Source organism: Equus przewalskii, chromosome 9 (assembly GCF_037783145.1).
Source record: "Equus przewalskii isolate Varuska chromosome 9, EquPr2, whole genome shotgun sequence".
Taxonomy (NCBI): Eukaryota; Metazoa; Chordata; class Mammalia; order Perissodactyla; family Equidae; genus Equus; species Equus przewalskii.
This window is the reverse complement of record NC_091839.1, coordinates 41,735,082-41,750,697: the sequence shown is the minus strand read 5'-3', so window position 1 is coordinate 41,750,697 and position 15,616 is coordinate 41,735,082. Positions and strand designations below refer to the sequence as shown.

The window sequence follows — 15,616 nt, the reverse complement described above, 5'->3', positions numbered from 1 at the left end:
TTTCAAATAAGTACAGTTTGAGATAGAGTAAAACATGTACTGAAATTAAAGGTAAAATGAAGATCTCCCAGGTGATAAATACTGTTGTAAAATATAAAGTGTTTCTAAGATGTTTAATGTTTATTCATTTATATAATTTCTTAGTCTATTTGATAGATTTGTATTTGTCTGATCCCTCCGCTTGTCTCAGTAGGGCTTTTTAACTTCAGTCTAGAGAAATTTATGTGAGGGTTACAAAGTATAACCTGGTATGCTGGGCTTGGGAAAAAATGTGTTGTGTGGGAGGGAAGCCCTATTGAATTTCAGCTCTGCCGTATTCAATAAGAACCAAGAGTTTTATTCCTGTCTCCTTAAGAATGTAAGTATACTGCCTGAAGACCTATGGGCTCTTAAAACATTGACCAATTTGAGTACAGTGTGTTCTGGTTTCTGTCAGCTTGGATTGAGGAGAGGATAGTCACCCACTTTGGTTTGCAGGATCTTTTTGTGTTTGGTAAACTTACTTTGAGTAGAAAGAAATGTCATTTGGAGCACACACTTAAACTCAGCTGAACCCTGAAATGCGTGTGCCAGTCTTTTAATCTCTTTCCTCTCCAACGAACTCTCCTTCCCATTCTTCTACATTTCTCTTCTTCCTTACAGATAACCTTGTTTTGTACTTTTAAAATAAAACTGTGGCATTGGTGGGATTCCTCTTATCTTCTTTAGTCTCTATTTTAGCATGTCATTGTATGTTTGTGTGAGAAACTACTTTATTGAGATATAATTCACATACTGTAAAATTCACTCTTTTAATGTGTCCCATTTGGAGTTTTTTAGTGTATTCAGAGAATTATGCAACCATGACCACTGTCTAATTCTAGGACATTTCATATAAATGAAATCATACAATATGTGACCTTTTGTAGCTGACTTCTTCTTTTTTTTTTTTTTTTGAGAAAGATTAGCCCTGTGCTAACATCTGCCAATCCTCCTCTTTTTGCTGAGGAAGACTGGCCCTGAGCTAACATCCATGGCCATCTTCCTCTACTTTATATGTGGGACACCTCCCATAGCATGACTTGCCAAGCTGTGCCATGTCTGCACCCGATATCCAAACTGGTGAACACTGGGCCACCGAAGCGGAATGTACGAACTTAACCGCTGCGCCACTGGGCCGGCCCCTGTAGTTGGCTTCTTTAACTCAGCATATTTTCTCAGTTTATGTGTGTTGTAGAATGAGTTGGTACTTCTTTTTATGACTAACTTTTCATTGTATTGATATACCACATTTTGTTTTTCTATTCATTCGTTGATGGATATTGAGGTTGTTTTCACTTTTGGCTATTGTGAATAATACTGCTGTGAACATTTGTGTACAAGTATTTTATTAATATAGAAGTAATATATATGTATTGTTGTTAATGGGAAAATACAGGAAAGCAAAATGATTAAATAAAACTATTCCCCGAATCAGAGATTCCCCAGCACTGTTGACACCTTGGTGTACCTCCTTCCAGATCTTTTTCTATGCCTATAGGCTTAAGAACTCTTCTACTATATGAGAGTCTCCTTTCAAGACACTACCTTGTTGAAGAGATCGGGCTGGTTGTTTTACAGAATGTTCCACCTTATGGGTATAACTGGTTGCTTTTTTTTTTTTGAGGAAGATCAGCCCTGTGCTAACATCTGCCAATCCTCCTCTTTTTGCTGAGGAAGACTGGCCCTGAGCTAACATCCATGCCCATCTTCCTCTACTTTATATGTGGGATGCCTACCACAGCATGGCATGCCAATCAGTGCCATGTCTGCACCCAGGATCCGAACCGGAGAACCCTTGGCCGCCGAGAAGCGGAACATGCAAACTTAACTGCTGCACCACCAGGCCGGCCCCTGGTTGCTTCTTCATTGCTGTGACAACTGGTGTCCTGCAATTCAATCCAATTCTGATACTGACTACCTGGAGTTAGTGTAGACCCCACAGGTTCAAGGGCTCAGTCCTCCACAAAACTGACCCCACTCTAGATTCCAGCCGCAAGTCTGAGGGGCCACCCACACTTGTGACCTATTAGCTATAAATTTAGGGGTTCCCACAAGCTCCTCAGGTTCAATAATCGACTCACAGAATTCATTGAAAGCACTATACTTACAGTTCAGGTTACAGTTTTAGTACAAAAGATATAACTCAGGAACAGTAAAATGGAAGAGACTTATCAGATAAGGCCAGGTCCTGAGCACAGGAGCTTTTGTCTTCCTGTGGAGTCAGGATGTGCCACTTTCCTGGTACATCAATATGTCCACCAACTGGAAGCTCTCCAAGCTATGGATGTCCAGCATTTTATCGGAGTCTTATTATGTAATTGTCCATATGATTGAGCTCGGTCTCTGGTCCCTCTCTTCTCCCCAGAGGTTGGGGATGGAGCTGAAAGTTTCAACTTTCCAATCAGTGCTTGGTCTTTCTGACCTGGCTCGCTCCTTCCTTAAACTGTCTAAGGGCCCATCTAAGAGTCCCCTTGCTTAGCCTAATAGACTCAGCTATGGTCCAGAGGGGCTCTACTGCATAACAGAAGACACTCCTTACTCCTGGTAATTCAAGGATTTTTGAAGCTCCGTGCCAGGAATTAGAGACAAAGACCAGATAAATCCTCTCTCTCTCTCTTTTTTAAATGCTTGCAGGAAGTTTATTCAAATATTACACTTGATGATGGCAGAACCAGCTATGTTCTTTGTTCTGCCATGCGCATAGTGTTCTTTTCCTTGTCATTTTATCTTTTGTAGTTCCTATAAATAGAAGTGTAACAAAATGTTTGATGTATTCAAATTCCACTTTTTTGTTGTAGAATCCATTTTTGGTGGTGATAGGTACTTTATATTTCCTTACATCAGGAGATATGTATCTGGTTGGCCTCTCTCTCGATGCTAAGACTGAGTAGTGGATTAGGTGATGACAGTGTGATCCCTTTATAGCACACCAGGAGTTTCCCTTTACAGCTAGGAAGTAATCTTCTGGTGTTACTGACCCTGTGTGAGAGTCACTTCCCACTAGAAACATATACCTAATCATTGACACTAATTGCTATTTTTGCCTGAATTTAGGATTTGCAAAATGAGGTTTTTTTGGTTTATTTTCCTAATTAACCAGTATTTTGATAGGAAAGCCTTCACAGGTTTTTGTTTCCTGTCTCTCTTATGGTAAGGTCCTTGAGTCTAGGGTTGGTACTTTATTTGTACTCTCTTGAGTCTTAGAGAAATGTTCCTGCTGGATTTTGTGTTCCTACCTTTTGTGGCCAAGATAGTGATGCTCTGTCATTAACATATTATTTTAAAAATCAGCTGGCATTTACCTTGGTTATTTTAATAGGCTCTGGACTGTTTCACAGCAATGCTTTCTAAGCATACAAGCAAACTGAAAATGGCAGAAGTAATTGGAAGCAGACTGAACATTTCCAAGAAAAAGGTATGTAGTGCTATGTTTACTTCTCTATTGAAAGGAAGCTGAGATGTTTACCTTACTTTCTGGTCTCTGGCCCTTACCTGGAACAGCTTTTGCAATAAGTGCCTGCTTTATCAAAGTTGGTAGTTTCATTGCTGTCTCTCATAGACATACAGCTGTCACTCTCTTCTAGATAAGTAATTGTCCATGTGTTCTACGTTTTTAAAATGAGTTTCCTCGTGTCCTTTACTATATGCCTGCCTTACTCTCCAGTGTTTTAATGAGCATGTTATTCTGTAGGTTGTGGACTTAGGACTGAAATTATATTTTAGTAACACCGTTGTCTGTAGTTTTATGCACAATTAAGTTTTCCCCAACTTTTTATTATTAATATCTTCAAACATCAGAAAAGTTGAAAAGAATAGTACTGATGAACATCTGTATACTCACTTCTTAGGTTCATTGCTGACATTGTTAATATTTTGCCATTCTTGTTTTATATCAAAATATGTATTTTTGGTGGAGAGAGCCTTTTAGCAGTGGTGTTGGTAGCTAGAGAAATGTCTGGGGCCCATTTGAGGCAGATATCTGCCATTCCCAAATGAGCGATGACTCAGAAAAGCCTTATGTCAGGAACTGAAATAGAGATATTCTTTAGGCTTCTGAAGCTGTTGGGATGGTTTTGGCTGCAGGTGGCAGAACACCAACTAAAAGGGCCTTAAACAGTAAATATATTAATTATAGTAGGCTCTCACAATGAAAGTACCATGATTGGCTTAGATTGATAATATTCTTGGTTGAAGAGGAGTTCCCCTTCCCTGAGCATTTTGCTTCTTTCATGCCTGCCACAAACCTGAGCAAAATCTGGGTTCTTTGGGTTAGTGACAAGGATAAGAGAGGAATGTTGGTTAGGTGTCCTGGAGCGTGTGACAGCTTCTCTTCCTCCTTTGACTGCAGTCGGATGTACCAAGGCTTATTCAAGTCCCTGTTTCCTGCATTATGTTAGAAATTTAAAGCAGAGCAAAACTTAGGTGAAGAAAAATTGCTTTAATTTTTTTCATATCTTCTAGGAATAGAGCTTTCTATTCATTCTCTATGGGGGTGTGTCAGTGTGTTCACTTTAGATATAGGCTTATTTGAATGAATAAAAAGAACTATTACAGGGAACTGTTCAGGGTCAATGTTTTAAAAAACATATTAGAGATTTGGAAAATTAAAAAAGTAATTAAAAGCTGACTTTCCTGTGTTGGAAGTAGAAAGTGCTTCTTAGTAAAGGGCTATTTAGAAGGGCACAGTAAGCCTTATGATTGAGAAATGTTTGAAAAGTATACAGAATTTCACTCAGGTAAAATCTTTGCCCTCCCATAGGCTGAGTTCTTCTGTCAACTTTATAAACCAGAAATTGTGATCAATGAGCTAGACGTGCAAGTGGGTCGAGTGCGGCTTCTGCGGAAACAAAGTGATGCCATCCACATACAGCGGTAAATGTGGTTCTGAACTAATCTGAGAACAGTGGGGTTGTTAGAACCTTAATAGAAGGTCTAGTCCAGCCCCTTATCTTTGAGCAAGAGATGTGTCTGAACCATTATCTCTCCAGTGTGCTGGAGGGTTCCCAAAGTATGTTCTGAGAAACTAGATGTTAATAGGTGAAGGAGATGATGAGAATTGTTAGAGATTTGAGACTAGCAAAACTGTGTCTTTGATTTTATTCGCTGTAGTGTATTTAGTGAAGTAAGCCTCACTTGGAAGTCACGTCAGGTCCTAACATTAGTCTGTTAATGCCTTGTAGGCTGGAATTATATAAGACTCTGAGATCTAGGTACCATTTATTAAATACTTACCATATGCCTAACATTGTGCTAAGTGCTTTGATTTGTTTTCTTGTGTAGTGGTTATAATAATCCTGTGAATAAGGTTGCCCTTACAAATTACCAGAAACTTGGCCCAGAACAACAGATATTTATTCTCTCACAGACATCTCAACGGACATTTATTCCCTCCAGTTCTGGAGGCTAGAAGTCTGAAATCAAGGTGTTGGCAGGGCCATCCTTCCTCTGAAGTCTTCTGCCTCTTCCTGGCTGTGGCTCCCAGCAGTTTTTGGTGTTCCTCGCTATATACCTAAGCTGCATGACCCTGACCCCTGTCTCCGTTGTCATATGGTCTTCTTCCCTGTGTATGTTTCTTTGTGTCTGTAAGTCTCTCTCTTTAAAAGGATGCCAGTCATTGGATTTAGGATATATCCTTAAATCCACTAGCATATGATTTTAATTTTATTACATCTGCAAAGACCCTGTTTTCAAATAGGGTCGCATTCACAGATTCTGCATGGACATGAATTTTTAGGGAAGACTATTTAACCCACTACAACTGGGAACTGTTATTATCCAAATTTTGCAGTTGAGGAAATGAGACTAAGAGAGGTTAAGTAATTTGCCCAAGATGACACAGCTAGTACAGATACTGTCTTCTCTTCATGATGTTTTGAATCTTCAGAGCCTAGTAAAGTATGAGGTGTGTAAATACTCAGTATTTGTAGAATATTTGTTGTAGTGACATCTTTTATAGCATTAAGACAGTCACTCTGAGTTTTCTTCTCATTCTTGTTTGTTGAGTCTGGAAAATCTGGCTCCTCAAAGCCACCCTAAGAGAAGACAAAGAGAGGGCTTCTCTTTGCAGCCTGCTTCTCTAACTGCTTGCCTACTTTCCCCTTTCTCCCAGGGAGAGGCTTACTTTTGCTGCTACGAGGCCATCTTCTGTTCTTATTGAGCAGCTTGCGGTGTGCGTTAGCAAAGGGGAGCCCGTGTTGCTGGTGGGAGAGACTGGGACTGGCAAAACGTCTACTGTCCAGTACTTGGCTCACATTACAGGTAACTCCTAGAGGGGGAGCACTCTGCCCCCAGGCAGTAAATGTTTCACACTGACTGCCGCTTCTTTTGAAAATAAAAAAGTCCAAAGAATACTAGAGTTTAAAAAGTGCAGTCACTACACTTTTCCTGGAAATAACCAATGAAAATTTTTTCCTTGGAAATAATGTAATCTTTTCCCCTAGAAATGACCACTGCTAACAGATTGGTATTAACTTTTTTCAGTTGTATTCTTTGGTCTGCAAATATATGTACATATAGACTTGGTTTTGTTTTGGAACAAATAGGATCATCCATTATGTATTGCGTTTAATTAAGCAAATTGGACATCTTTTAAAAACAGAACTGACTCATGCCCATTCTAATGGCTAAATAGTGTTCCATACTGGATATTTATTTAGTTCTAATTTATAGACATTGACTGAAGGATTTTTTTGTTGTTTACGGTTATCTGATGTTAAAGCAATAATACACAGTGAATCTTCTTATACATATCTCTCTGGGTTAGGTGAAAATTTTGAATGCTTGAGATTCCTGAAAGTAAAATGAGAGGATCAGAGGAAATGCACATCTAAAGATTTTGCCCTTTGCCCGCATCCGCATGTCCTTAAGGATCACACTAGATATTAATTGGTCTTTAAATTTTCAGAATGATCCTTTTGCTCTTTCTTTTTTAAAGGCCACCGTTTGAGAGTTGTCAATATGAATCAACAAAGTGACACTGCAGACTTGCTTGGAGGGTAAGTGTGGTTAAAAAAACTTTTTTGTTATTATTTTGTATTTACTGTTTGAGATAAGCAGCACTATTTTCTTACAGATCTCAAAACTAGCCTTAGGGGGCCAGCCCTGTGGCTGAGTGGTTAAGTTTGTGCACTTTGCTTTGGCAGACCAGGGTCTTGCTGGTTCGAATCCTGGGTGTGGACATGGCACCGATTATCAAGCCATGGGTGGCATCCCACATAGCACAACCAGAGGCACTCATAACTAGAATATACAACTATGTACTGGGGGGCTTTGGGGAGAAGAAGAAGAAGAAGAAGGAAAAAAAGAAGATTGGCAGCAGTTGTTAGCTCAGGTGCCACTGTGAAGAAGAAAAAAAAAAACAAGGGGCTGGTCCAGTGGTGCAGCGGTAAAGTTCACACCTTCCGCTTTGGTGGCCCTGGCTTTGCCAGTTCGGATCCTGGGTGCAGACCTACGCACCGCCTGTCAAGCCGTGCTGTGGTGGGCGTCCCCCCACATATAAAGTAGAGGAAGATGGGCACGGATGTTAGCTCAGGGCCAGTCTTCCTAGCAAAAAAAGAGGATTGGTGGCAGATGTTAGCTCAGGGCTAATCTTCCTCAAAAAAAAAAAAAAAGAAAATTCCCAAAACTAGCCTTGGAAAAATATCCAAATACCTGCATCCCTATCCCTACACCAGCAGGGTATTTATTGGAATTTATTGAGCAGCTCTTGGGTATGTAGATGTTTCTCTTCATTTTAAAGAACACTTGAAGTTCTTGCTCTCAAAGATCGTGCTGAAAGGGAGAGGGAAAAAAAAGAAGTATGTAATCAACAAGTATTTGTTTGTACAGGTGTTTAAAGTGTACATTCTGTGGTCACACTGCCTTTGAGCTATACTCTACTGCAATTCGATTATCTTTGAAACATAAAGTAGCTCTATTCTTGGTTAAATGTTGCTCATAGGACTCCACAGTGGTCATTAAAATGCCCTTTTTCCCTGTTGGTGTTTTTGAATGTTAGTTTCATGATCAGTTGTGCTGAAGGCTGTAAAACTGATGGATGCTTTTGGCATGCCTCATGTTTAGCAATATTGGAATCTGTCTCATTAATTCTAAACAATTGCTTTAAAAAAACCTTAAAGGAGTAAAATAATAGAATTTATTGTTCATTTTGCTCTGTTTTCTGTCTGCTGGAAAGATCTTCTTTTATCTCTTTTCTTAGGGCCACATTATTCTGTAGCAGTATTTTTATTTTCACTCTTTCCTTGTCTCTTATCTCTCCCTGCTCTTGCTAGCGTGCTACTTTGGAGTCTGCTTCCTTTGGTGCTTTTCCTTTTCTTACCTTCCCAATCCATTACGTATATTCTGCTCTATGCATATCATTAATTATGTACCTGATTAAAGCCTTTAAATTTATAGTTTGTGGGTTGTTTTGTTTTGTTTTGTTTTTTTGCTGGGGAAGATTCTCCCTGAGCTAACAACTATTCCCAATCTTCCTCTCTTGTTTTTTTTCTTTGGTTGAGGAAGATCAGCCCTGGCTAACATCTGTGCCAGTCTTCCTCTGCTTTGTATGTGGGTTGCTGCCACAGTGTGGCTGACAAGTGTTGTAGGTCCACTCCCGGGGTCTGAACCTGTGAACCTGGGCCACTGAAGGGGAGCATGCTGAACTTAACTTCTACATCACAGGGCCGACCGCTGTATTCTGTCTTAAAATCAATTAGGTAATGCTTAGCTCTCTTACTCTAATTCTGTGTTCACTTTATTTTTCCCCAGTGATCTTTCTACCTTGTTTTTACTTCTGTTCAGTTAATTGATGCTTAATCTCCCCATTCCCTCATTGAGGTATTTGGCAATGTGTTCTTACTAATATATGGAATTTTTTATTTAACTAGGCATGTCTGTACTGCTGTGTATTTCTCTCTGTTCTGTATGTATCTATGTCTTCAGTAATATCCTACTGTTAAGTATTCCTAACACAAATGGTATTAATCTTGTACTAATTCAACATGGACTGAGTCTATCTCTTCTACGAATTTGTGTGCTATATCAGCCATTGCAAGTTTTAAATGCAGCGAGTACACAGGAGCTCATTTTTGGCCTGATGCAATGGATAATACAAGAAGGTTGGAATCAGAATGTGATAACTGGAATTTTGTTTTGGTGCCAACTTGGTAAAAAGAATTCATATCATTTTTTCTTGTTAGTGGTTTAGGATCGGTTATCAAAAGAAAACTTATGTATGCTTCACTTTTTGTATGATTGAAAGTAGGCCTTGTTTTCTATACTTTTCTTTTACAAGAAGGTGATGTAAATCACATCTTTTAATGTATAACATATGGTAGATGCATGGGTGATTTCCTTGCTTAAGAATTCTTGTTTATAAGATTGGAAGACCAAGAATGATTTTAACTAGCCAAGGGAGTGAAAACCAAAATTCAGGAGTAGGCAGGGAGATGAGATAGAGAAGGAGTAATATTTCTATTCTTGGAATGTGTAGTTAATTTCATCTATTTTATAATGTTTTATAACTTTTGTTAAACATATTTTGCCTGTGTCAAATACTATGATAAAAAATAATAAAATTTATAGAACTAATTAGTCTGGTTTGGAAATCTGGTTCCTTTAGACTAGTTTTTAAGTTAGTGTTGTTATTATTAAGGATAAAGAGTTTGTTGAAGTATGGCCTTAAGACCGTCAAACTCTTAGACCACACTACTACAGTTTGCCTTCTGATCTTTGTTAGTTTATGGACCCTCTTGTTTTTTGATTAGTGTTATTGTGGTATATCTTTTTCCTTTGTTTAATTTTTAGTTTATTTTTGTTATTCTATTTAAAGTAGGTTTCTGATAGGCAACAAAGAGACCTTTAAGTTACCTGTGAGTAGAGAGCTGATCCAAATTCCAACAGAGTTGGTGATGGAGAAAGCTTATGAGACTCTATTAGAAAGAGTAGAGAACACAGAAGACTTAGATGAAGCAGGTAAAATCACTGTAGGAAGAGAACGTCTTGCATTAAATGGCAAAGTATAGAGCACAGGTTCCTAGCACTGACTATAAGGAAGGGGATTGGTAGGGGCAGCCTCTGAGGGAGAACCAGATGTATAGAGGAGAGGTACCCTTGGAGAAGTTGACAGTGAAGGAAAGGAAAAACTTGGAGAATTAAAGATGTCATAGAAATAAAATGGCAATCCATGTCCTCCTCCTCGCCACCCATAGAAACATACATAAAGGAAACTGCACAGAAGACAGCAGGGCATAAGTGCATGCTCACAAGCTTGGAATCTTGACCCCAAAACAGAGAGAAGTGTTTATTATTTCACTTACTCAGCATGTTCTATTGTATGTCTCTTTTACACTCAGTGTTTTTTGATGTTTTTATAGTTTGGGAGTCATTTTGTTTTGTTTTAGCCATTTTCAAATGAACTCTTTTTACATATAGTCTCAGTGTATGCAATAGGTAGAACTTGAGTTCCTCTCCATGGGGGCGAGATGTTCTAGACCCTTACCTCTTGGCCTATAGGTGGCTCCCAAGGCATCTTTTCCCTGTTGAAGACACTGGAAAAGCCTGCTCTAAAATGGTTCACGGTTTGATTCACTGTTTCTCCTAGGTGTCAGATTAGTTCGCATTGACTACTTGTGTCACTGTGTTCTTTTCCAAAATGTATGTATGTTTGTTCACTTTTTCATCCCTTGAACCATATATTGACTTAACTGTTGTAGCCACTATGCTCAGTTTTAAATGAATGAACTTTTCTCTTAGGGAACTCAGTCTGATTTGAAATATTAAGCCACTTCTTTCATGAATTGGTGAGACTGAGCCAGTTAATAATGGTAATAATTATAACAGCTAACTTACATGGCATTCATGTGCCAGGTACTGTTTTGAGTCCTTAATCTGTGTTTTAACTCATTTGGCTTTCTTAACAGCCAGGAGGCACCGACAAGCACAGTCAGTTAGTTATCCCCATTGTACACATGAGAGAATTGAGGCACACAGGCGTTAAGTACCTTGTTCAAGGTAGTGACAAGTCCATGATTTGAACCCACGCAGTCTGTCTTGAGTGCCTGTGTTCTTATCATTACTTTGCTGCCTCAGTCAGTTTTGGATTCCATTTATACTATCATTTTTAAGACTAGAATTTTATTTAAATAACATGTATTTTGTTAATTTCTCACCACTTCTACTGTTGTCATTTAGTTCATCATCTTTTGCCTGGTCCAGTGCTTCGGTCTCTCATCTTTGCTTCTTGTAACCTCCCTACAGTCTCTCTTCTGCTTCGTAGTTACAAGGATCCTTTTAAAGTGTAATTAGACCACATCACTCTTTTCCTCAAATTCCCCGACTGACTTCTCAGTCCACTTAGAATATAATCCAAAGGCTTTATTTTGGTCTATAAAGCCCCACATAATCTGGCACTGGCACTTTTCTGAATAATCCCCTTTGTTGACCTCTGCTGCTGAGCTCCAGCCTCATTCTCCCCCATGTTGCACCTAGATGCTTGCTCGTCCCTCTGTGTGTGGCATCCCCTACCACCCGCAAGTATTTACTTAGCTTTCTTCACTGTTTGATGTAAGCCTCCTTCAAATTCCTGTCTTTAACAAAGCCTTTTCTGACTGTCATAGCGATATGACCAATACCTCCTTCACTCAGTCTGCTTTTACTTTATTAATCATAGCATTTACTACTTGGTATTTTATAGTAGATGTATTTCTTTATTGTCTCTTTCATTAGACTGTAAGCTACAGAGGGGCAGGACCGTGTGGGTTTTGTTTACTCAAGGCCTAACCTAACACCCAGCAGGCGCTCAGTAAATTTTTGTTGAATAAGTGGAATAAGAAATATATCTACTAATGTGTTAGTGTTTACTGGCAAGTGAAAATGGATTTAAAGTTCTCATGCATTTTCTCTCTGGAATCAAGACTCTTCGATATAGATGCTCAGTATCAGGGCATTAAGTTTTACTCATCTCATGTTCCTTCCTCACAGCCCAATGAGTAAATAGTATCCATGAGTACTCTAATTGTGCTTGACTGTTTTTTGGTGTCGTTTCATTTCTCAACTGATTTTTCTTGGAAATAAAATTGAAGTCATCGTCCTTGAATTTTGGTGTTTTCATGTCTTAGGCTACGGAAAATTGTATACTTAAGATTTTCCAGGAACAGTTAGTTCCTGGCAACTTATCTTTTAGGTAGAGCAATGTTTCTCGACTCTTTTTGTTATCAACCTCTCATATTAAGTTAAATTAAAATTTAATTTAAATGAATTAACTTCCTAACTCCCCAACCAGAGAAATTAAATGCTAAGGAATAAGAGAGTCTAAATACTAAGGAATAAAAAGTAGAGCTTTGGAGGGTCACAAACCATTGAAATATCTAAGATTTTCTTGCTGTCTCCTCTCCACCAATTTTTTTTCTCTTTGGGAGCAATAGCACTCCGACCCCTGACCCCAATTAAGACATGAGCTGAGTTCACTTAGCTTAAGTAAATCTATCTCATATGTTGTACTTTTCTTCTAAAATATTCTGAAAAATTTTTGGTTAATCTTAAAAAATAAGGTTTATCATTAAATTGTATACATGATATTTCTTGTTTGTTTATCTATTTACTTACTTATTTTGCTTAGGAAGATTTGCACAGAGTTAACACCTGTGCCAGTCTTCCTCTCTTTTGTGTGTAGGTCACCACCACAGTGTGGCTACTGATGAGTGGTGTAGGTCTGTGCCTCAGAACGGAACCCCGGCCACTGCAGCAGACCTCACTGAACTTAACCACTAGGCCATGGGGCCGGCCCCCATGATGTTTATTTAAACACGTTGGTGGAATAAATGACAGCCTTTAACTACCCAACTGGGAATTTCAGATTTTTTCCTAATATTGTTTATCCTAATACTGGTTTTTACCTTTAGTATACCTTCAAACACTTGGAGTGGAGAAAATAGATTATAATTTAAAACTTTACCGTAGATTTTAAGTCTTTTGGTGTTTCTGATTTTTCTTAGACCTGTTCCTGTTTTCCGAGGCATGCTTTCTCATTTCTTTTAGCTTCAGAAGTTTGTGAATCGCATTTGCCTTTTGTTTCAGTTACAAGCCAGTGGACCCTAAGCTTATTTGGCTACCCCTCCGGGAGGCATTTGAGGAACTCTTTGCCCAGACGTTTTCTAAGAAGCAAAACTTTACATTCCTGGGGCACATTCAGACCTGTTACCGGCAGAAACGGTGGCATGATCTCCTCAGATTAATGCAGCATGTGCACAAGTCAGCCGTCAACAAGGATGGAAAAGAGAGTGAAGCTGGTAAGAATGCGACCTAGACTGCTAGTGGGGGGTGCATGAGGCTGAGGCTCAGCAGAATTAGGAGAAGAGTTTAGGGGAAGAATCAAGCAATACAAGTTGGAGCTTTCCAGGACTTAGGGCAAAAATGACTAATTTTGAAGCATTGCTGCTCCCATGATTCTAGGCATGATTTCCGTAAAAACACATGATGTTAATGTTGTTGTACAAGTACCACTTAGTGGTCAGTAAATCACATTCCTTAGAAAAAGAGGTTATTTCCAAAAAGCTGGGTTCCACAGCCTAGGGGCTTTTGGTAACTTAGTTGCCTTCTCTGTGTTTCCTCATCTAAATGGGAACACAAGTACCTACTTCAGAGATTTTTATAAGGGACAAATGAGTTAACTAATACATATACGTATGCATATGAATGGACTGATTAGCGTAGTGCCTGGCACATAGTTAGCATTACTTAAGTGTTTGGACTTAGTTTTTTACACTTCTGTCTAAGATGTTTTATTTTTGTATGAGTTTTGTTAATTATGTTTTTTTTATGTTTTTAACATATATCTTACAACTCAAAATGTGTATTAAATTCTTGACTTTATTCTTTTCTAGGGTTACTCCTAAAAGAGAAATGGGAAGCATTTGGTCTTAGACTTGACCATGCCCAACAACAGATGAAAATGACTGAAAATGCTCTATTGTTTGCATTTGTAGAGGTATTTTGCTTTAATTATTTACGTTAAGGGAATTTTGATTTGATGCAAAATGCAAATATTAGGCAGGCTACTATTTTGTATTCTCTTCATTTGATATTTTTAGTGCTTGCTGTTTAAGACTTAATGAACACTTAATGAAATAATACTTTGGGGAGAAGATTTTAAAGAATGTCCTTTATGGAAGTTATAAGGTTTCAGTGAACACCATTACTACATTATTATTGTTTTTAAATAAGATGTGGTTGAAGACAATTAGTGAACTCTTTATTGTTTCCTAGCTCTGTGTGTATGTGTGTGTGAGAGAGGGATGGAGGGAGGGATTTGGGTCCATTCACTTTAGTCCCCATTTTTGATTCCAGTGCGTGAGTAGCTTTACTGTGTTCTGTCCTGCAACCCTGTAGGAAGGATCAGCTTAATTACATGCTCATGACTTAAGCTTTTTTAGTTCTTATTTTTAAAAATTGTTTTTGTGACACTCTTCAGACCACACCCTAAAGGAGATAGGAATCTTACTTTAGATGGTGTTTGGTAAGAGAAAGGATCCCTCAGTCATATCGCCCCTGGTGTAGGAAATTTGCTCATCACTGCTTAATCTTAATATGATTATTTCTAAAATAACCAACTAAAATGTCAGGTGCTCTCAAAATAGGGTTTGTACCTATTTCATGACTTGGCATTACAGTGGAGTTAATACATTTGTTCGTTTTATTTTTTTCAGTTAAATTTGTAGAAGATTCTTTGTTAGGATCACCATGAAAACAAAATTATAGAGCAATTTAAGAATAAAACAGTTCAGTTTTTCATGTTATGTCAACTGAGTGGATTGGAAGATTTACTTTTCATTGCTCTTGGAAATAGAACTTGGGGAGATAAAATTAGTAGAGTAGAGATGAGAAAAGATTTGTTTTGATATTCTTTAGCAACTGTGAAAGGCTCTGTATTACAGCCACTGCACACTCTTGATTTAGTCATTTATCTGATCTGGGTACACTCATGGCCTGACCCTATACTTATTTTGGGTGCTTTTAATAACCATTTGGGTACCTTTAAACATCTGAATACATTGTAAGTTATTATTTACCTCACTGTCCGTATAATGAGATGATCTAGTTTATTACATCTTGCTGTTAGGTTCAAAGATATTCCCTTGACCCTTTTGGACATTTTAAAAAAGTTAACTTGGCCTTAACTCTGGCAACCAACTGGCAGCCATTTGGCTTTTAAAGCGTAAGCTCATCAAGTAGGAGAGGTTTGCCCTTGCCTCTGTTTCAAATCCTGCTACATAACTGCTCTTCGTGAGTGTGTCCCTCCTTGAAATGGATTCTTAACGTTTTACTTTCTCTTCTAGGGTACATTAGCTCAGGCCGTAAAGCAAGGAGAGTGGATCTTGTTGGATGAGATTAATCTGGCTGCTCCAGAAACATTAGAATGTCTGAGTGGTTTACTTGAAGGATCTTCTGGCTCCCTGGTGTTGCTGGATCGAGGAGACACAGGTAGCACTTGATCTCCTTGGAGTTTGACTCAGTGCCAGGCCTTTAGGCCTGTTTATAGTAAGATTCTTTTTTGGGTGGATTACAGGTGCCTCCTGCTGAGATTTATTCATTCTTTACATACTAATTTTCTGAAAAT

The 15,616-nt window shown here is 38.5% G+C and overlaps 1 protein-coding gene across 2 annotated transcripts in view; it reads left to right on the top strand.

Moving 5' to 3' along the window:
• The window catches only part of MDN1 (midasin AAA ATPase 1), a 160,312-nt gene that overhangs the window by 43,599 nt on the left and 101,097 nt on the right, over positions 1-15,616 (top strand). For both annotated transcript variants that reach the window (XM_008538002.2, XM_008538001.2), the window contains exons 12-18: positions 3,341-3,436; positions 4,781-4,893; positions 6,131-6,279; positions 6,956-7,016; positions 13,078-13,289; positions 13,884-13,987; positions 15,336-15,480. In XM_008538002.2, coding sequence (XP_008536224.2) covers positions 3,341-3,436; positions 4,781-4,893; positions 6,131-6,279; positions 6,956-7,016; positions 13,078-13,289; positions 13,884-13,987; positions 15,336-15,480 — 880 coding nt within the window. The remainder of the gene's footprint in view (positions 1-3,340; positions 3,437-4,780; positions 4,894-6,130; positions 6,280-6,955; positions 7,017-13,077; positions 13,290-13,883; positions 13,988-15,335; positions 15,481-15,616) is intronic.